General features: G+C 46.5%; 1 protein-coding gene across 5 annotated transcripts in view; it reads left to right on the forward strand.

The window, feature by feature from the left end:
• The first annotated feature begins 11,455 nt into the window (after nucleotides 1-11,455).
• CTDSPL (CTD small phosphatase like) overlaps nucleotides 11,456-22,823 on the forward strand; it is a 116,347-nt gene continuing 104,979 nt past the window's right edge. Inside the window, exon 1 of one of the 5 annotated variants that reach the window (XM_041733579.1) lies at nucleotides 11,456-11,629. In XM_041733579.1, coding sequence (XP_041589513.1) covers nucleotides 11,551-11,629 — 79 coding nt within the window. In that variant the 5' untranslated portion in view covers nucleotides 11,456-11,550. The remainder of the gene's footprint in view (nucleotides 11,630-22,823) is intronic. The other 4 variants (XM_041733575.1, XM_041733576.1, XM_041733577.1 and 1 more) reach the window with 4 other exon arrangements.

Genomic DNA, 22,823 nt, shown 5'->3' on the forward strand with positions numbered 1-22,823 from the left:
AAATTTATAGTGGACAAACCCCTAGAGTTGCTGCCCTAACCAAGTGATCAAAGTGAATGTTACCAATAACGCCACAAGCAATATGATGGGCCTCTTCACATGACACACGGGTAGGGATACAATGCTTCTGGAGCATTCCTGACAAACATGCATAACTTGCATCTAATCATCAGAAAACAAGAGGCAAACCTATTCAGGGATTTTCTACAAAACAACTAGCCTCTGTTCTTCAAAACTGGCAAGATTATGAAAGACAACGACCAAGGAACTGTTTTAGATTAAGGAAATAATAGAAACCTGACAACATGGCCCTACATCGGCTCCTGGACCAGAAAAAAAAGTAAACTTTCTCTTTTGTTACAAAGGGCAGGACAGGTTAGTTGGTGAAAGGTGAGGAAGGTCTATAGATCAAATAATATTGTCTCAATGTTGATTTTCTGTTTTGGTAATTGTACATGGTTATGTAAGAGACTATTCTTGGTTTTTAGGAAATAGTCACTGAGGGGCGCCTGGGTGGCTCAGTGGTTGAGTGTCTGCCTTCGGCTCAAGGCATGATCCCGGGGTCCTAGGATCAAGTCCCACATCGGCTCCCCATAGGGAGCCTGCTTCTCCCTCTGCCTATGTCTCTGCCTCTCTCTGTGTCTTTCATGAATAAATAAATAAAATCTTCAAAAAAAAAAAAAGGAAATATTCACTGAAGTATTTACTGGTGTTTACTGGTAAATCTTACTCTCATATGGTTCAAATGATAACAATATAGGGAGCTAAAAAGTGATCACTTAGGGAATCCAGTTGATGGGTATATGGGAATTCTTTATTCTTGTAATGTTTCTTTAAGGCTATAATTATTTTAAAAAATCCATTTTGAGAGTCTGCATGGTACAAGTGAAAACAAGCAACAACAGTAAGAACAACCGATCATATTTGCCACCAGCACGGACCCCTAGGCTGCCAGTTTGCAGTCTCTGGCTTGGAGCTATTTTCCTGAGTCTATTTTGAGTGAGGTCTTGTTGATAACAACCATTGCTGGTGCTGGAGAATATTTTGCTGCATCTGGAAACTTTCTCTTTTTTAAGAGAAAGAGAGAGTAGAGTGAGGGGCAGAGGGAGAAGAAGAGAGAGAACCTTAAGCAGATCCCATGCTTAGTGTAGAGCCTGATGCAGAGCTCGTTCTTATGACCCTGAGATCATGACCTAAGCCAAAACCAAGAGTTAGACATCCAGCAAAATGAGCCACCCAGGCTCCTCTGCCTCTGGAACTTTCAAACCAGCTTACTAGCAACAAGGAAGCCACAGAGATGGTCCTTATATAATCGATTTAGTAATAAAGCAATTTAAATCTGGATGCAGTCTCCATTCTCAACAATGAAGAAAAGTGGTGTGATCCAGATAGCCTTGCCCCATGGGAGTCCTGCATTTCTCTAGCTGCCTTTAGAGAGGTTCAAGCAATCTTGCTTCCTGCTTTCTGGTCTTAGCGATACACAGCACTAGAGGGGTGTCTAATAATCTATCAGAGCCTCACAGTTGAAGAAAACATGTTTGTATGACTGAAGGGGAAAGAAGAGACTTTAAAGTTAGAATGAACTTTTGAAAGAGGGAAAATGTGTTTCAGCATTGGAAAGGGAAATGTTCTTGGCATATCAAGCTTTTGTGGGTAGGAAGGAGAAGCCAGGTGAGAGGCAGGAACCCCGTGCTGCAAATGGAATGGTCTCATCTGAGGGTGCAGCCTAATCCGCCAAAGCCAGGAGGTGTTAAATCAGTTTGCAGACTGATTCAGGGGACATTCAGGCCACCTCTCCCTTTTCACTCTGCAATTGCTCTTTCCAGATTAATCAGTCCAAAGGCCAAGGGAGCACAGACCAGGAGCACTAAGCCCAGAAAAGGAGGCTCCCTGCTATCTGGGCCTTGGGAGGCAGGGAAAAGTTACTCGAGGCACAGAGCAGGGAACAACATTCTTGGTAGAGGGAATAGCATATGCTAAGGAGAGGCACCATAGGGAAGATGTAGCTTTAGGGCTATGTCTTATTTTCTTGCCATTTATCTCCATCTCCTCATAGGTTTCTTGGAACAGTCCACAGATATGCAGTCTGCAGTTGTGAGTTGGGTTTCCTGAGGTCACATCTTCATGATCTAGTGAACAGCCGTCTAATGGAATCTGGGTCTCAGGCCTCGTTATCTAGAATGTAGGAGAAAGTGCCCATTTCAGTCCCTCATCATGGGCTACTTACCCTAAATAAATATGTCTGCAGATCACATGCATACACATATTTCTGGGGTTTCTTTTAAGTTGCTAAGCTTTGGAATAAAATTTTATCCAACCAGAGTAACCTGAACTATGGTAATGAACCGAGCCAAATGGACTCTCCGCCCCCCACCCCCACCCTCAGAATTTAAACTGAGGTTTAAGAGAATTAGTTAAATGCCAGCAGGAAGACAAGTGATCAGACCCAAAGGAAAGCAGGGATAGAGACACAGGGGAGTCACATTCATGACAAATGTAAAGAGGACTGGTCTGGAGTGGCTCTGATCCTGAATGGCCTCAGTTTCCTGAGCTTGGCAGTGGGACCCACTGATCCCCAAGGCCTGCCAGGTGGTGGGTTTCTCCAGAATCTAAGCTGGATTCCTCTGAAGTTTGGATAGAGCAGAGCGCCTGCTCTGGGATGCTCACCCCAGCTCCATTCCTTGCAGCTGAAGGAGCCTGTGCCCCTCAGGGATACATGGTACCCATGCAGAGCTTGGTATACAGTAAACAATCAGGATGGCCGACACCCACCCACCTCCCCACCTGCCCGGAGGTATCGGGGATTTACAGAGATAGTAAATTTTCAGGACCTTTGTGGCCTCTCTAGGTCTGACCAAATCCATGTGGCGCATATCTTTGTTTCTCAAAAACATTTTGATTTGAATATTTTAAAAACTGTTATAACAATTACAGACTGTCCGGAAATGTTATTCTTTCAGTCCCATCTCCAAGCTCAGACCAGGCTAGGTGCCTCCTTCTGGTCTGCACCCATTCCTTCTGGGCAACAGGCATCATGTAGCTGCATGGCCTTCCCAGGAAATGCAAGGCCTGGAGAGAGGAAGCACTTGCCTGTGGCTTCTTTCAGTGGAGACTGGTCCCCAGCCTGGCACTCAGGTGTGGAGCACAGGGAGAGCCTCCCATGGCCGGCTTGGCAGCAGAGCAGGACCAGCAATTCACTGGGTCTTGAGCCCCAAGAGTCAGCTCTAGCCGAGCTTCTGGGACAGCAGTATAGAAGGATGAAGAGCAGCAGGGTGCACCTGAGTATGTCGGGCGGGGGGGGGGGGGGGGGGACCCAAGGAGGTGTGTGTGGCTCCAGGGGTGGGAGGGGGTGTGTCAGAGGACAGGCTGATTTATTGACATCTGTTTTTTCTTCCTGTATTCTCCTCTTCTCCCAGTTCCAAAGCAGAAAGCCCAGCCTTCTCTCCACCCAGGCCTCTGGGCAAGTTTGTGTGAAAAATAGAAATTGCTAGCAGACATTTCCTTGCTCTTACTTGTGATCATGTCCAAAAAACACCAGGAGGCAGGAGGCGGGGTTCAAGCGGAACTGAAGGGGCAGGGTAATGCTTGGCAGGGTTGGGACATGGAGAGCCAGAAGGCTACAGAGAGGGAGAGAAAGAGGCATGCCAAGGTGGAAGAAACCAGCCTGGGCAAAGACAGCCTTGTCATGTGTGTGCCCTGTGTCCCAACACGTATATGAGCCTGAGTACAAATGAGCTTGTACCTGTGTGTGCCAAGATGTGTGTCTGTGACCGGACCTGCCCATGAAATGTCTCATGCCACAGACTTTGGGCATGTCTGGGTTTGTCTATCTCAGCTCGAACTCAGCCTCTGAGGGAATAAAGGGAGTACCTGTGGCAGAGGAGGGAATAAAGGGGGTACCTGTGGCCAGGCCAGAGCCCAGTGCCTGGGGAGCCTGGGTAAGAGAAGCCAGATGCCATCAACGAGGCAAGAACAGCCTCTACCAGCCTGGGGAGATGACCCCAGGTGCCTTGGGACATAGGGGAGGCATTGGAGGGGCAATCCATGTGAGGGCTAAAAGTGTGGGGTCCCAGGCACCAAATCAAGCTAGGACTCTATGACTGACTGTCCTTTCAGGAACCAAAGCCACTGCCACCAGTGGGCTGAGGGCACACAGGGCTGCCTTACCCATTCTGCACCAGTAGCTATTCCTCTGTAACAGGGTTTTAGGGCAAGGCCTTGCCTTCCCTCCACCCAGAGCTCCCAGGGAGGATGTGAGCACAGGGCTGTGTCCCCTTACTCTACCCATGTTCTCTGGGCAGGGCAGGCCTGAGATTTTGGAAGTAGAAGGAAAGGCGCTAGCGTGTCCTCCTCTAGGAAGGCTTCTTGGATTTCTGGGTATCCTGATGATGCAACATCTCTGAAGATGCAACATCTCAACCTCACAGCCCCAGAGTCTGTCTTAGACCAGGATGTGTCTTATTCTCAAATTTTCCAAATGCTTCCAACCGCCAACTTTATACCAGGTGTCCTCTTCTCTGCGTTCAGGACCCCAGCTGACTACCCTATTCTCCATCACCAGTGGACATCATCACCAACGCCACTTCATCTTCTATTCCAAGGCTGGCTGCCAAGTGGGGCCCAGTTCAATTCCCCTGCTCTCTGCTCCCGGGACAAGCACACAGATCCTCACATTCCTGACGGCTTTTCTGTTAATACCCTGTGAAAAGTGGAACAGGAGTACAAATCATGACAGCTAGGTGAAGTAGGGGACACGACTGGGTCCACTGTGGCTATGGTATGGAATAAAAGGAAGAAATTTCCCTTGGTCCAAGGGTCTTCTAGCTAGCTGTACTAAGAATTAACTTGACATGAGACAGGTTATGGGAGAAAAACCCCAAAGTTTTCTTATGTGTACATGGAGGCCCAATAATGAAATTGAGACCCAAAGAAATGACCAAGGCAGAAAGTTTCTTATAGTTTTTAGACAAAGAGATAATACATTTGTGAGGAATTGATAAGTTAAGAAAACTTAACTTTGGGAACTTCGACTTGGGGGCTGGAGGAATAAATTAGCAAAAAGTAACAAGGGTTCTTTATACAGCCTTGTGAGCTCTAAGTTTCCCATCTCTGGCGATAAGGATGTCTCTTTACTCCCTGGTACAGGAAGGGTACCTTTCACATGGGAGATTTATTTCCTGATTTCAGGGGGACAGAGAGTCTGAGTGTCCTTCTGACACAGGCTGTTGCTAAGGTAACTTTTATTTAAAACAATTAACATGTGAAAATGGCACATTTGAGGGCAGCCTGTCCTTGGGCCCTACAGTACACTCCAGGGAGCTGGCAAGGAGAGTCCAACTTTCTTATCCAGTTGGGCACATGAAAAGGACCTCACAACTTGGGGACCACCAGGGGGCGGGCTTCACCTACTGGACCTCTGGCTCATCAGGGGGCCACCTTCTTGGCAGAGAACTGTGAGTCAGTGGGAAGGATGCTTTGCACAGGTCCCACATAGGGACAGATGGAAAACGTCCCTGGGGATGACCGCAGAAGGCAAACAAAGATGGCCCGGATGCCCCAAGTGTTAGTGGAAATAGGCATTTGGTTGGAGGAATCCATGTATAATGGGGGAAGGGGTCTTTGAAAGGAAGAATTAGGATGTTGTGGGGACATGGGTGTTGAAGGTAAAAGGATGCGCTTTTGTGGAGCCCTTAAGGAATGATGTCCTGGGCAACCTGCGTGGGAAAGACAAGACAGGCTGTCTTGGGCATAAGGAAGACCTCTGGCTTCCCTAACTACACCTTGATCCTCCAGGTCATAGGAAATTCATACCCTCCTTGTAGGGAGCTCCACAGCCTCGAGTCAGGAGTGCTGTTCCCAGACTACTGCGTCCCAGACACGTAACCCTGGTTTAGTTACATGAGCTTCATTGTTGCTTAGCCTGGTTCGAATTGTTTTTCACTCTACTCACAGATCTGAACAAGTTTCTTGAATGGTGCCTGTTCCTTGCTCAGGAAGGCTCCAGATTACTCACAGGTTAAAGGCCAAACTCAACCTGGCTTTCAAAATTCCAATCTTTTCCTCCATCATGATGTTATACTGCTCCTCAGAATGGAGTCTTCTCTGTGGCTGGAAAAGTCTCTTACCTGGGAGACTGCGACTCAGAAAATGATTTTGCTAGCATCATATCCTCTGTAGGGACTCCTGGACTGCCAGGAGAATAAACCAGTTATACTCTGTGCCACCCTCTGATTATTCCTCTACCTCATCCATCAGGCTATGAGCCCCTTGAGGGCACTATGTCTCCTGCATTTGACCCAAGCCGGGCATACTGAAGGCACCCAAATACACACCTGGAGAATAAATATATAAAGGACCTCTGTGGGTATGGCCTATCCTGCCCAGCTAGAGCAGGCCCTTTTGGGATCTGATAAAACTCTGGCTCCATCCGCTGTAAAAGAGAACTCTTACCCAGAGGAAACTCATCTAGGTCCCAAGGTGACCCCAAGAGAGAGACTTGTAGGCGGGCTCAGGTTTGTATCCACTTGACTGACCATCAGGAATCTCTGCTCAGATTCTTTTTTTTTAAAGATTATTTATTTATTTATTCATGAAAGACACACAGAGAGAGGCAGAGACATAGGCAGATTGAGAAGCAGTCTCCCTGCAGGGAGCCCAATGAGGGACTTACTTGATCCCAGGACCCCAGGATCATGCCCTGAGCCCAAGGCAGGCACTCAACCACTGATCTACCCAGGTGCCCCCAGCCCAGATTCTACTTCCACTCCTTTCCCAGTAAGACTTGCTGCCCTGAGTCAGAAGCACATGCAGGTAGAATTAGAGAAAGACCAAGAAAGCTGGCACGGAGATAGAAACTAAGTAACAAGACACAAAACACAAGACTGAGATGCCTGCAGAGAAAAGAGAAAGCTGACCAAGGACAGAGCCAGGAGGGCAGAGATTCAAAGATGGAGAACGGGGCCAGCCAGGCTGGGAATGGCCAGTCCAGAGAGCATCACCATCATCTCCTTTCTGGATTAATGCAACACATTCCATGGGTTTCCTTGTCCCTTGCACTGCCTCTAACCCAGTCTGCTAGTCAGTAGGAACTTACTAAACATATATCTGAATATGTCATTCCCACTGCCCCCAGAGTACAGAAATCCTCAATACCTTTCCTGAGCCACAAGCCTCTGCTTGATGAGCCTTACACATCACCAGAGATCTTCAACTCTAACCACTGTGGACTCTTTCCCGAGCCTGCTCTCCCTGGCCTCTAAGCTGGAAATCATGCTCTTGTTCCTTCTACCTGGGACACTCATTCTGCTCTGCCTCCTCAGTTGCCCATTCCATATCCACTGTTCCTTTGTCAAGGGCAGCCTCTCCCTCACTCCAAATCATTCTTGACCAGTTTGCCCCACCTTCTGGTCCAATTGTCCCCTCCCACACTGGAGCTCTACCCCAGAGACTCCAGGCCAGGCTGCCCTCACACACACCCTTCATCTTCCTACCTACTCCTGTCCTTGGCCTCATGGAGCCACACTTGCCAGCTCTAGGGCTATGTCCCCTGCCCTTCATATAACGGTCTCTACCCCCCTACTCTGGGCAACTCTTCTTTTTTTAGGGTTGTTATTCTTCCTACAATCTCCATTTGTCTTTTTTTTTTAATGTTATCCACTAATTTTCTATTTAAATAAAAAAAGAAGTTAAAACATTAAATAGTGCATTATGGTATAAGGACACTGCATGATAATAGTTTGGGAATTGTGACTCAGACATTTTGGTGCTTTGTTCAGATCCCTTAGATCCCTTTTACTGTTTCTGGGCATCTGTCTCTGGGACTTGATGTGCTTTGACCTCCAATGGCTGATACCTGTCCTCAGATCACTGGGGCTGTTTCACTCCCATTCCTCAAGAGCCTAACGTACTTGAAGGCTTTAAGCCCCCCTACTCCCAGGGACAGTCCATAGCTCTGACATGTGAGAGTATGACAGCCCACTTCCTTAATCCTCATTTCAGAAACTCTGAGATCCTGTCTAAAACAGAACTTGACACATTGCACTCAATAAATATTTGTTGAGGGCATGTGGGTGGCTCAGTATCAAGCGTCTGCCTTGGGCTCAGGTCATGATCCCAGGGGCCTGGGATGGAGTCCTCTGTAGACCTGCTCCACAGGGAGTCTGCTTCTCCCTCTGCTCCTCCCCCCACTCATTCTGTCACTCTCCCTCAAATCTTTAAAACATATTTGTTGAAAGAACAAATGTAGCCAAATTTATCAATCTTAACCTTTGTAATAACTGTATTTCTTTGTAATTTTTGTCACACTTAGCCTTTTCCCAACTGATATATGAAAAACATTTACCTATATTTATTTTCTTATATTTACTTATGAATTTTTATATTTAATTATTTGATCTTGATATGGTGTAAAGACTGAGATAAATGTATTTTCTTCTCATTACTAACCAGTTAAACCAACAGCAATTCTTGAATTGCTTTATCAAGCAAACCAAGATACGACCTTATCTAAGACTCATTCAGTGAGGTATTATGCAATCATTTATTATGGGAGTTATAAATGATTATGTTACCGCATGGAAAAATGCTCACTTTATAATTTTAACCATGATACGTTTTTAAAACGATTTTATTTGACAGAGAGAGAGACAGAACATAAACAGGGGGAGTGGCAGAGAGGGAGAAGCAGGCTCCCTGCTGAGCAGGGGGCGCTAGATCCCACCACCTTGGGATCACGACCTGAGCCAAAGGCAGATGCTTAGCGGACTGAGCCACACAGGCGGCCTTTAACCATGATATTTTTATAGCTACATAGAATTATGTTAACATATTGGCAAGGACAGGGAGAAATAGAGAAAAATAGATTGATTTAAGGATAGTGATAGGGCTGTGGTGGTTTTTTCTCTTTAATTTCTATGAATATTTATAAAATAAATAAGCTGAAACTTTAAATGAACAAAATATGGAGGGTAAGGAGGACTTAAAACATAGCAAGCTGCTTTACCTGAGCTTGAGACAAAAACTTGAGTAAGGTAATTTTTTCTTTTTTTAGAGGTCATTTCAGGAGGAAGCTGAGGACAGTGAAGGATGCAGGCAAGAGAAATTTGTTACTGGAGGGTCCTACGGAGTCATTCTTTCAGGGAGGACCGGACAGGAGAGGCTCTGTGTATGAAAGTTATCTTCTTTGGCCTTTTGCCTGAGTTCTGAGCTCCTTCCCAGCCTCAGCTAAGTGAGCAGAACCTCTGGAAAGTCCCCCAACCTAAAAGTTATCAAGACCTCAAGCATGTGGGTCAGAGTTCAAATGCTCTCATCACCTTGCCCTGGCTAATGGGATGCCGCATTAAGGAGGCAGCGGGGATACTAATTTGTGTGGTTATATACTAAGAACTGTAAGAGAACCATGTCTCACTGCACAGCTTTCTCTGGAAGGTCCCTCTGACCCCTTAGAATTCTGTAGTTTTCAAAAAGTTGAATCCAGAGGACATTTTAGTTTACCAGGCCCTGAGCTGGCCATGCCCTCCTAACAAATGTGAAGATCATTAGAAGTAGGGACAAGTGTAGTCCTGGATGCCCTGGGGCCCTAATCTGGTCTGCACTTGGGAGGGTTAGACAGAGCATCTCCTAGAGCCTGGGCCACATACTCTAGGGCTTGCCTTCCTAACCAAAAGGGCACTTCACTTAAATCTTCTTGTCTCGGCCACCTCAGGCAATCGCTGGGGGTCCCAAAGGTGCTGTTAGAAGAGCAGGTACTCAAGCATGAACACACATCCAGACACCTGGCACTAGGACCCAACCACACGCACAGAGCCAGGATGTCACCTGAGGCCTTGGATTTGGGGGCGGTGGGGCTTGCCCGACTCTATTTATAGCAGTTCCCACCTGCTTGGCCTCAGGAGCCCGGTCCCTGGGCTGTCTCCCGCAGCGGGACCCTCCCTGCGCTCCACCTGGCGCAGAAACAGGTGAGGTCTGCGGGCTGCCCCGGCCTGAGGGCTTTTCCGGGAGCGGACTTTAAAACTTTGGGGAGGTTCGCGGGTTCTCCCGGCTGAGCACGCGACCTCGCTACCACCGGCTCCGGGCTCCAGGAGACGAGAAGGCGCGAGAAGGGACCGACCACATCACCTAAGGCTCTTCGCGGCTGAACGTGCCTACGAGGCCCGAAGTGCGCGCGCAACCCCGCGCAGGGAGCCGGCGCGCTCTAGGCGGCAGCCCGCCCACGAAGCCTTGCCGACGCGTCTAACTGGCGGAGAGCGCGCGCGAGCGCTGCGGCCCCGCCCCCGCCGCCCCGCGGCCCCGCCCCCGCGGCCCCGCCCCCGCCGCCCCGCCCCGCCCCCTGGCGTCCAGGGCTGTCGCTGTAGCTTCCAAGTTGGAACGCCGCGGCGCGAGCGCGCGAGGGCTCCGACCCTCCCCGGCTGAGCGAGGGGCCCTTTCCCGTCATGCGCGCGCTCTGGCCGTCGCTCCGGGCCTGACCGCGGCTGGCTGTCCTTCGGCGGCACGGTCCCTGCCCCCTGCCCGGCCCAGCCCGCCCCCGGCCCCCCCACCCCCGCCCCGCCCCGCCCCGCCCCCGCCCCGGTTGCCGAGCACCGGAAATGCCCGTTGCTCAGGCCCCCTGGACGCCGACACCCCCCACGTGCCAGCAGGGTGGTCCTCGAGGCCCCGCCGCCCGGCTCGCAGGCTCTCGGGCCCACGGCGGTCGCGAAGCCCCCCACGGCGGTCCGGCCGCCCGCGCTCCCTGCGGCCCGTCTGCCGCCCCGCACGGGTGCTCGAGGCCCGCTGGCCGACCGCCTCCGTCCCAGGCCGCTCGGTCCCGGCGTCTCCCCCGAGCCCCCTCGCGGGGCCACCTCCCGTCTCAGGGCCCGCGCCCGCTGCCGCGGCCGTGCGCCCCTCCTCGGCCCTCCGAACCCCGCCGGCACGCCCCGGGCCCCCGCTCGGCCCCGCTCGGCCCGCGCCCGCCAGACTCCTCCCCCCGCCCCCGCCCCCGCCCCCGGGCCCCCGGGCCCCCGGCGTCCCCGCTCGTCCGCCCGAGCCTCCCCCGCGCCCCCCACTCACCCCCCGTCGCACCCCGCGCCCCTCCCCCGCCCCCGGGGCCGGCGGGCAGCGCGGGCGGCGGCGGCGGAGGCCGGTCCCCGGGCCGGGACACACCCACCCGCCCGCCCCCCTTCTCTCCCTCGCTCCCTCCCTCCTTCCCGCCCGCCCTCCCGCCCTCGCTCGGCGCTCGCTCCTTCCCCCTCGGCCGCTCCCGCTTCCCGCGGCGCCCGGCCTCCCGCTCCGCCTCTCCGTGCGCGGCTCTCCCGGGCGCGGCTCCGGGGTTCATGGTGACTCGGCGGCGGCCGCTCCAGCCCAGCGGCGGCGGCGGAGGGAGCTGGGGCGCGGGCCCGGGCCGCCTCTCCCTGAGCGCGGGGCCGGGCGGCGGGCGCGCCCAGGCGGCGGCGGCGGCGGCGGCGGCGGCGGCGAGCGCCCCCCCGGCCCGCGGCCCCGCGCGCCCCCCGCGCCGCGCCCCCGCGCGCCTGGCTTGCGGGGGGCCGGGCCGGCGGGCGGCCGCCGCGCCGCGCACCCATGGACGGCCCGGCCATCATCACCCAGGTGACCAACCCCAAGGAGGACGAGGGCCGCGCGCGGGGCGCCAGCGAGAAAGGTGAGCGGGGGCGCGGGCGGGGGCGCGGGGGCGGGGGCGCGGACGGGGGCGCGGGCGGGGGCGCGGACGGGGGCGCGGGCGGGGGCGCGGGCGGGGGCGCGGGCGGGGGCGCGGACGGGCGCGGGGGCGGGGGCGGGCGCGGCGCTCTCCCCGCGCCGCCGCTGGAGTTGGCCGCCGCGCGCCCGCACGGCCTGGGGGAGGGGTGCGCCCGCGGGCCGGGCTGGGACCTGGCGGCGGCGACCCTGACGGCCTGCGAGTTTGGGTTTGCGCTCGGCCGCCGCAGAAGTTGTGAGCGCGTGTGTGTGCCCTGGCAGGTGTGTGTGTGCAGGAGACTGAGAGGTCGTTAAGGGGGGTGTGCGCCTCCCAGAGAGGTGCTGAGTATGCTAAGCACCTGACAGGTGGTGAGTGTGTGTGCACACGCCAAGTGAGATTGTGACGGTGTGTGTGCACCTACCAGAGAGGTTATGAGTGCATGTTTTTCTGCCAGGCCATGAGTTTTTGTATGTACCTTTTGTAGAGGTTTTGCATGTAGCTAAGAGGCTGTGGGGTAGGTATGTGTGTATCTGCATGAGCGTGAGCCTGCAGAAAGGTTTGTGTGTTCCCTCCTGACGGGAGCTTGTGTGTGTGCATCGTGTGCCTACACTACCCGGCTGGCAGGCTGAATACGTTGTGTCCATGGACTGAAGCCTGTGTGTCTGCCTGTGTCCTGTGTATGTGTGCACCATCGAGGCTGTGTGCCTGGGTGTTTAGTTGGTGGTGCAAGTGCTGGGGGGAGGAAAGGGGGGATGGGCAGTACCTAAGCCTACCCCCTTTTGGACTGTACTGTCTCAATGACACCAGCCTGGTGGGAGTGCCTGCAAGTCTTTTAGGGCCCGCCTCTAACAGGCACTCAGGGAGCCCTTAGGGTGCCAGGTGTGTCTCTTCCCTCTGTGCTGCAGTGCATGGTTTGATTTTAGCATATTTGACTGCATCACCCTCTTCTGTTTCTTGTTCTTTTTCTTTGTGTCTCTGCTCCTCTCTGAGACTTGATATACCCCTTTCTCATATGCCCTGCTTACTGTCCTTCTAGTCAGTTGTCCTGAGGTTTTGAAGGGCCAAAGAATCTGGCTTGGTCTGTTCCGGTGACTAAAGCCTTGCCTCCCTCTCTTTATGTGTGCTCCACAAACACCCAGACTGATGTCTGGGGCAGCCCACCAGAGCACCCTCCCCTCATCCAGCCTCGTCTGGCCACAGCCAACTTTGGCAAAGAATCACATTTCTTTCCATGTGTTATCCTTGCTGGGCCAAAGGGGTGAGGTGTGCAGCCTTTCTGAGGAAGGGGGTGGGGGTAGAGTGGGAGAAAAGACCCTGTCTCTTTCTAAGCAGGGACTACTAGGCAAGCCCATTGGAAAATGCAAGAAACTGCGAGAGGTACCGTCAGATTGGGGTTTTATCATCCCATTTGCACTTCTGTAGACTGTAAACATTATGTGTCTGCAGACTTGTTTTCTTTTACGTAGAATTAGAAACCAAACTCCCCCAGACATTTTCCTGTGCCTTAAAACTGCTAAAAAATTATGCAAAAAAAAAAGGTGCTTCAGGTTGCCTCCCTGGAGCCCAAGCGGGCAACACATAGGTAGCCTGGCCTTCCTGCCATTGGGAGCTGTCAGTTCTTGGGGCCCTGGCCTGCAAGCACTGGGCTGGGTGTGTCCTCTTGAGGAAGGTTTAGTGGGAGGCACTAAGGTGGTTTGATGTCTGTGCTCTCCCACACTCCGGATTGAGCGCTTTGTGTGGTGCTTTGCCAGAGAGAGAATCGAGAGCTCATGTGAGGAGAGGTGCAGCATAAAAGCAAGGAAATATTTGTCAGGGCTTCAGCCCTCCTGCTGCCCCCGGCCTGAGTCAAGGAGTAGGATCCTCCCCAACTTTCTCTGTTCCTCTAGCTGCTAGACTTTTTAAAGTAGAGTCAATCAAACCAAAATCCAAACCATGTACAAATACTCAATACTCAAATGCTTGTTCTATTCAACCTCTTCACGTTGCCTTTCATGACGACCTTTTATTATCTTTAACAGCTTATTTTGTTTATTTTCTAGTGTCAGGTTGGCAGATTGTTAACTGATCAGACGAATACTTGCTGCTCTCGGATGGAGTGGCTAGCTAGTAGGTTCCTCTTGCTGAAGCATTATTATAGTGCTCAATTCAGTTTTTCATTTTAAAAAATAGAAAAAAAGAGGTCAATTACAATGTGGCAAAAAACTTGAGAGCCAAACTTTGGAACAGCTTCAGATTCCTTAACCACTAAACAGGTTCAGCAATGTTTCTAGCTTAAGCACGTTGATCTATATTTAGATAGGCACAATGTATTTTACATAGTTAAATTTAAGGTAAACATTTAATCTTTTTGTTTTTATTTATGGGTCCTGGAATGTTGTACCTTTTTGTGGTAGAAAAGAAACTATTGGTTTTGAATGATTACTTTAATCAGTTATTTTGTGAAACAAATAAAAATACTGCTCTTGGATTTGATAGGAGGGTTAAATGAGATGATGTACATTAAGGACTCTGCCTGGTGTGCCACTACTCTGTAAACATTTCTTTTAAGTGTAGATTTGTTTAAAAAAAAAAAAAGTACTAATAAGCTTGGGCTATGGTGTTTTGCATGAGTTGAATTACTTCTTGTCGCATTGCCACATGGTGGTGCACTACTTAGAGATGACTGTCATGATTGTCACTGTCAGCCTGGCCTGTCAGGGAAGATGTATTTCTTAGTTGTGTTTGATTTGGTTGATACTATAAAGATGCAGAGTCAGATTTCCCGGTAAGTTCAGCTAAGTGTGCTTTGCTTTCAAGAAATTTACTCTTATAAATTAGTAAGAAGATCCACTAGAAGAGTGGAAAAGGGAGATAGGAACAAGGAATTATAGAAGTTATAGAAGAGGAAATTGGTTCAATAAATGTAGGAAATGATCCTCTACTTCGTGTGAAATAGTTGCATACATCAGCTTGTTTAAACATTTAAATGACTGACAACATTCAAAGTAAATAAAAGATTTGGGAAATGGACACTCTTAGAGACTTTTGTTAGAGAATAAAATAAACACAGACTTTTTAGAGAGTAATTCAGTACTGAATTGTTTAGGAACCTATTTGGCTGCAAGTAAAAGAAAACCAGGCTTATACTATGGCTTAAACCAATAGGAGTGTTTTCTCATGTAACAACAAATAGTCTGGAGGTAAGCTTCTGCTGATTTTCGCTCAGCAATTCATTGATAGCAAGACTGACATCACCATGACCGTCTGGGCTTTCCTTCATGTTGTAACATGGCTGCCACCCCTCCAAACACCACTGCCGCCTTCAGGGCAGAAAAAAGAGACAGTGCCAGTCGTGCCTACCCCTTTTACCTGGAAAGCAAAAAACATTCCTAGGAACTGCTCAGCAAACTTTTGCTGATGTTTACTTAGCTAGAACTGGGTCACATGGCCACCCCTAGCTGCAACAAAGTGAGTTTCCAGCTTTTCCAGCCTTTGTTGTGGGAGGCAGGAGATGATTAAAAATGGAAGGGAACAGGTGTTGGTTCAGCCCATCAACAATATAGGTGATTCCTTCAAAGGTATAGTTCTATTTCAGGGCTTTTCTCCTAGAGAAATGTCCTCATACGTCATCAAAGGTATATGTGCAAGAATTTTCACTGATGCAAAAAAAAAAAATCCATTCTGAGTTAAAATTTTTTTTGGTAAGGTAAGAAACTTAGGTTCAGTTTTTTGCCTCTGACTCTCTAATTACTTCAGCCACATTTGTTGGAAAGTCTGTCCTTCCTCTTTTGAATTTCTTTTGCATCTCTGTCAAGAATCAGTTTAGCACGTTTGTATAGGTTTCTTTCTGGGTTCTTTATTTTGTTCTCCTGATCTGTGTACCTCTGTACATAGATTAGGACCTCTGCCTATACTGTGCAGTCTTGATTTCCGTAGCTATGTATTAAGTCTTGAAATCGGATAGACTGATTCCTCCAATTTTTGTTCTCTTTCAAAAGTTATTGTAGCTGTTCTAGTTCTGTTGTTTTTCTTTTTTCCCCCTTTTTTCATATTTATTTATTTATTTATTCATGAGAAACACAGAGAGAGGCAGAGACAGAGGCAGAGGGAGAAGCAGGATCCCTGTAGAGAGCCCAATGTGGGACTCCATCCCAGGACCCCAGGATCACTACTATCTGAGCTAAAGGCAGACACTCAATCACTGAGCCACTCAGGTGCCCCAGCAGCAGATTTTTTGTAGAAAATCTTTATCAGTTTAAAGAAGTTTCCCTGTATTCTATTTTTTCTGAAAGCTTTTGCCAAGAGTGAATGTTGTTATTTTGTCATGTACTTTTGTGCATCAACTGATATGATCATGTGAGTTTTTGTCTTTTAGTCTGCTAATGTGGTAGATTATATTGATGGATTTTTGAATATTGAACCAGCCTTCCATCCCTAAAATAAACTGCATGGTTTTATGAGGTATATAATTCTTTTTTATATTGATGAATTCTATTTGTTAATATGTTGTTAAGTATTTTTACATCTATATTCACATGGGTGATATTGTTCTATAGTTTTCTTTTTTCTTTTTTTTTTTTTTGCATTGTCTTTAATCTGGTTTGGCATCAGGCTCACAAGATAAATTGGGAAATGTTCTCTCTTTTTTTGGAAGAGATTATGCAAAATAGGTGTTAATTTTTTAGTGAAATCATCTGGGTCTGAAGATTTCTTTTGGGGGGGAATTTGTAACTACAAATTCAATTTCCTTAATAGTTGTAGAGCGATTCAAATTATCTTGTTCCTATTGGCTAAGTTATAGGTGTTTTTTTTTTTAAAGATTTAATCCATTTCATGTAAGTTGTCAAATTTATATGTAGATTTGTCCATAGTATTATTCCCATATTATCTGTTTGATGCCTGTAGGGTTTGAAATGATACATTATATTTCATTCTTGATATTGTTAATTTTTGTTGTTCTTGCTAGAGGTTTCTCAATTTTCTTGATCTTTATAAAGAACCAGCTCTTTGATTCATTAATTTTCTCTATTGCTTTCATGTCTTCAACTTCAGTAATTTCTTTTTTTTTTTTTTAAGACTTTATGTATTTGAGAGAGAGCATGAGCAGGGGAGGGGGAGAGAAAGAAGGAGAAGCAGACTCCCCACTGAGCAAGGAGCCCGACGGGAGGCTCAGCCCCAGGACCCTGAGATCATGACCTGAGCCAAAGGCAGATGTTTAACCAACTGAGCTAGCCAGGCACCCTCAACTTCAGTGATTTCTGTTCTTTATTATTTCCTTCCTTCTGCTCGATTTGGGTTTATTTTGCTCTTTTTCTTAGTTCTTGGAGGAGAGCTTAGATTATTGATTTGAGACTTTTCTAACGTATACATTTGTAGTGCTACAAATTTTTGTCTTAACACTACTTTTGCAATGTCCCACGAATTCTGATGTGACATTTTCACTCTGCTCAATGTATTTTATAAAAAACAGGCTATTTTTAAGAGCAGTTTTAGGCTCACAGCAAAACTGAGTAGAAATTAGAGTTCCCATACAACGCTGACCCCATACAGGTACAACCTTCCCCCACTATCAGTGGTACATTTACTATACCTGCACCAGAGTGGTACATTTACTATAATCTATGAATCTGCACTGACACAATTGTTATCACCCCAAGTCCACAGTTTCCATTATGGCTCATTCCTGGTGTTTTACATTCTGTGAGTTTTGACGAATGTGTAATGGCATGTATCCACCATTAGAATATCATACAGAATAACTTCACTGCCCTAATAATCCTCCGTGTCCTATTTATTCATTCCTCCTTTCTTGCAACCCCTGGCAACTACTGATCTTTTTAGTGTTTCCATAGTTTTGCCTTTAACAGAATGTTACATGGTTGGAATCATATAGTATGTAGCCTTTTCAGATTGGCTTCTTTCACTTAGCAATATGCATTTAAACTTCCTCCATGTCTTTTCATAGCTCGTTTCTTTCTAGTGCAGAATAATATTCCATTGTACAGATACACCATAGTTTGTCCATTCGCCTACTAAAGGACATCTCCGTTACTTCCAAGTTTTAGCAGTTGCAAATAAAGTGCTATAAACATCTAGGTGCAGGTTTTCCTGGAGACACAACTTTTCAACTCATTTGGATAAGCAGCATGGAGTACCATTGCTGTGTAGTAGAGTAAGAATATTTTTAGTTTTGTAAGAAACTGCCAAACTGTCTTCCAAAGTGGCTGTATCATCTTTAGTCTTCAGAAGTTTAGTTATGACATGCCTTGGTGTGGGTTTCTTTGGATTTATCCTGCTTGGAATTTACTCAGCTCCTTGAATTTGTAGAGCATGTCTCTTGCCAAATTTGGGATGTTTTCAGTCATTATTTCCTGAAATACTTTTTCAGCATTGTTGTTTCTCTTCTCCTTCTGGGACTCTGATGACACAAATATTAAATCTTTTGCTATAGTCCACGGATTTATCAATGCTATCTTTTTTCTTTTCTATTAATCCAGATTGGATAATCTCTATTGTTTGTCCTGCCTTTAAGTTCATTGGTTTGTTCCCGGTTCCCTCCATGCTACTATGTATCTTTCATCCCCTGAACTTTTATTTCAGTTTTGTATTTTTTAGTTCTAAATCTTCCATTTAGTTTTTCTTTATATATTGTATTTCTTTGCTGAGGCTTTCTATTTTTTTTTTCTGAGACTTTCTATTTTCCTCACTTGTTTTAAAGTGTTCATAATTGCTTTTATAATAGCTGCTTTAAAATCTTTATCAGATAAGTGAAACATCTGTCATCTTGGTGTTGGCATCTATTGATTGTCCTTTTTCATTCAATTTGAGAATTTCTGGTTCTTGGTTTAATAAGTGAATTACAGTTGAAACCTGGACATTTTCATATTATGTTATGAGACTCTGGATCTTATTTAAACCTTCTGTTTTATTTGATTTTCTCTGAGCCGCTCCAGCAGAGAGGGAAGAGTACTGTCTCATTATGCCAGATAGATACAGAAGTCCAGGATCTCTGCTTGGCCTCTTTTGACAACCTTCTGGGCAGGGAGGGAGTTTTGGCTTCTATCTGGTCTCCACTGAACTGCAGTGGGAGTGGTCGGTCTCATTACCACCGGGTAATGGGAAAGCCCTGACTCTTCCTTTGCCTCCTCTGACCACTCCAGTGGGAGACAAAGAGTACTGTATTGCTAGGTAGGAATGGAAGTCCAAGCTGGCCACGTGGTCTCCACTGACACCTCTGGGAGGTGGAATGGTGGAGGGGGGCTGGGGCTCTTTACCAGTGGTCAGGGATTAAAGTCCCTGCTCCCTACTTGGCCTTCTCTGACACTACCCCAGCCTCCTTACACCCTAATGAGGGTGGAATTCTTGGTACCCATGAGATTTTACTGGCACGGGTGAGGTTGGGACTACAATTTGTGTGTGTGTGTGGGGGGGGGGGAGTTGGCTACAGTAGAGCAGTATTATCTGAAAGTTTTCTGTCTTGCTAAGCTGTCTCTTTTCCAATCCTTTGGTTATAAAGAATAGTCTTTTGGAGATCCCTGGGTGGCTCAGTGGTTTAGTGCCTGCCTTGGGCCCAAGGCGTGATCCTGAAGACCCGGGATTGAGTTCTACATCAGGCTCGCTGCATGGAGCCTGCTTCTCCGTCTGCCTGTGTCTCTGCCTCTCTCTCTCTCTCTCTCTCTCTCTGTCTCTCATGAATAAATAAATAAAAATCTTAAAAAAAAAAAAAAAGAATAGTCTTTTGAGGGAACTCTTGCCTACAATTGTTGGTGTTGGCTTTATCCAGCTTCTTCAGCTAAGTCTGGGCTGTTAGAAAAAAGAAAACATCACTGCAATGTCATTTCAAGTCTCAAAGTCCCTAGCTGGTCTATCTTCTTTCCACCTTTCAGAGTCTTCTGTTGTTTATTTTGTAAACAGTGTCCAGGGTTTTTAGTTATATTTGGAAAGAATAAGAAGAAAATATGTCTACTCCATGTACCTGGAAGCAGAAGTCCCCTGATTAGCTTTTAGACTGATCCAAATCAGTATTTTAAGGAAGACTGGAGTTGGAAAGTTGTCATTTTAAAGGTTTATTTCAACATTGTGTAATGTAAAAGTCAAAGTGAGTTAGTGCTTTGAGAATCTTGATTGTCCCCTAAAAAAGAGACATAGTAATGAATTCAGTATGAAATCAAGGCTAGATCAGTAGGGCTTCAGTGACAACTGTTGTTTAAATAATCTTAAAAAGATGCATTCATAAGTTTTGGTCTTAACACCAGAATTTTAGATCAGAGTTCATAGTATCCTGATTTAAATATATTTTTAATCTAATATTCTGTTTGATTGGCAGGCATGTTCAAACTCATAGCTTTGACTATTTCTCAAGCAAGAAAGCATCGATTTAAATATATAGAAATGTCTTCATAGGTTAAACACAAAGGAGTGTATCTCTGGATTTAGCACTCATGACCACTGGACATGGCTTGCTGGCCAGTGACTGGAAAAGTCTGCTTTCAGTCTAGGCTGCTCTGGAAGTCTAGGCTGCTCTGGAAGGAGGTTTTAGGGCTTCAGAAACTTGCACTACAGTGCACTTGACTGGCCTGTCCAGGTTGGAGAGTAGCCCCACTTGGAATGGCAGGACTGGGTTTTCAGGAGGGACCACTGAGCCTCGAGTTTAATTCTGAGGTAGGTAGGTATGTATGTATTTACTTATCTACTTATCTACCTTCCAATTTTTTTATTGAGGTATAATTGACATCTGATACTATTTAAGCTTAAGTTATGTGGCATGATGACTTAGGTACATACCTACTGTGAAATGATTACTATAATAAGTTTAGGTGACATCCTTCACCTTGTGTAGTTACAAAACAGAAAACTTCCTTTTTTTCTTATAAGAGCTTTTAGGATTTACTCTTTTAGCAACTTTGAAATATACCGTACGGCAGTGTTAACTATAGTCATCGTGTTGTATGATATATCTCCAGTGCTTATTTATCTCGTAACTGGGAGTTTACAAGCTTGTTCCTTATGATCACCTTCACCCAGTCCCCCTCCCCGACTCCTTGTGTCTGGCAACCACAAATCTGATTACCTTTTCTTTTTTTTTTTTTTTTTAAATTTTTATTTATTTATGATAGTCACAGAGAGAGAGAGAGAGGCGGAGGCAGAGGCGGAGGGAGAAGCAGGCTCCATGCACCGGGAGCCTGATGTGGGATTCGATCCTGGGTCTCCAGGATCGCGCCCTGGGCCAAAGGCAGGCGCCAAACCGCTGCGCCACCCAGGGATCCCTGATTACCTTTTCTATGAATTTGTTTGTTTTTTTTTTTTGGATTCCTCATATGAGTGAGATCATCCAGGATTTATCTTTGTCTGTCTGACTTATTTCACTTAGCTAATGCCCTCAAAGTCCATCCATGTTGTTACAAAGAGAAGGATTTCCTTCTTTTTTTTATAGCTGTATAACCTTCCCTTGTATAGGCATATACCACATCTTTATTCCTCTATTGATGGATTCTTAGGTTGTTTCCATGTCTTGGCTATCGTGAATAATGCTGCAATCAACATGAGACTGGGACAGATGTCTCTTTGAGATGGTGATTTTGTTTCCTTTGGATATATACCCAGAAGTGAGGTAAAAGCCTTTTTCTCTTTTAGTGATGTTGTGGGCAGAGGAAGTGGGATATGTGACAGTGCCAGTGGGTTTACTGGACATTTTCATTGTTCAGCTAGGAATTGGCAGAAGTCAGGAAATACTCTGGCCACCAATGATTTTAGATTTAAATATACATATATATTTTTAATATATATGTTTTTCACTTGCTCTGTCAGTACTGTTTGGGTGCCAAGGTCAGGGAATGTAAGGAGTCTCTTGAGTGATATTAAAGATATGATATATACCTTTTAACTTATTTTCCAGATCTTAAATCTTGATTTATCAGGCATTTAACGTTCAGTATTTTCATTTTTTAAAAGATTTAATTTATTTATTAGAGAGCATGAGCAGTGGGAGGGGAAGGGTGCTTAGAGGAAGGGGGAGAAGCAGACTCCCTGCTGAACAGGGAGACCAATGCGGAATTCGATCCCAGGAACTTGGGCTTATAACCTGAGGCAGATACTTAACCCACTGAGCCACCCAGACACCCCAACATTCAGTATTTTAAGTGGCCTTTCTTTTTAAAATCTACTTTCTTGAAATAGTTTTCTTCCCTTTAATATTTTAATATATATTTTCCTATTTTCAAAAAAGTGATGATGCATATTCTATGCTATATTTAAAATAAAAATAAACAAATATTTGCCTTTATGGCTCTGAAATAACATCACATAATGGAGCAAAGGCTTAGGAACTGTTTATAGCACTGGGTTGGGATGTGGACATTTTTGTATTTGGGATCAGGACGGAAAACACTAGTGGCATAGTTCTCTGAAACCAGGGCATAATAAACAGTGGTCTTTATGGATGCTAAGGATTATGTAATCACCTAAGTAATAGCTCATTTTGATTCTGAGTAGCTGCTTCAAGTTAAAAACTGAAAGGTTTCTTTGTGATTATTTGTATTAAGGCTATTTGCCAAAATGTTTTTAAATCCTGGTACTTAAAGCATTTTAAAAACTGAAGAGAAGTGGCTTAACATTTGATGACTGATACTATTCTTATTTTTCATAATTAGTATTTAACATTTAAACATTTCAGGGTATCTTGAAGTACAGGCTGCACCACCTTGTTAACATGGCTTGAAAGTACCAGAGAGAAGTCAGTGTTCCAATAGGAATGTATACTGTACTTTACATTGTATAGAATATCTTCTGCATTCTGACCAAGACTCAGCTACCATGCTTAGAATATCATTAAATTTGTTCTAAGGATTTGGCTCACTTATGTTCAAGTCAGAAACCATTGACCTTAATTCCATAGACTTCAGTAAGAGCCATATTTTCTTTCTTCTTGTTGAGGAAACAGCTCAACACATTCATTTTGGTTTTGGTTAGAACAAACATATTTCATAGCCGTCATCAAATAAGTGTGCAATTTGAGTAGCTTATGGCTTATTAACTGTCAGATGTTTAAACAGTTATTGGCGAGCAGTAATTTTTCTGCTCCACGGTTTACTCTATGTCACTGCCATAGGGCTGACTTCTTTTTGAAATGTTTTTTAGTTTGCTTTTATACTGAGGCAAATTTGCATACAATAAAAATCAGTCT

The sequence above is a fragment of the Vulpes lagopus genome, chromosome 19 (genome assembly GCF_018345385.1).
Source record: "Vulpes lagopus strain Blue_001 chromosome 19, ASM1834538v1, whole genome shotgun sequence".
In the NCBI taxonomy this organism is placed as follows: Eukaryota; Metazoa; Chordata; class Mammalia; order Carnivora; family Canidae; genus Vulpes; species Vulpes lagopus.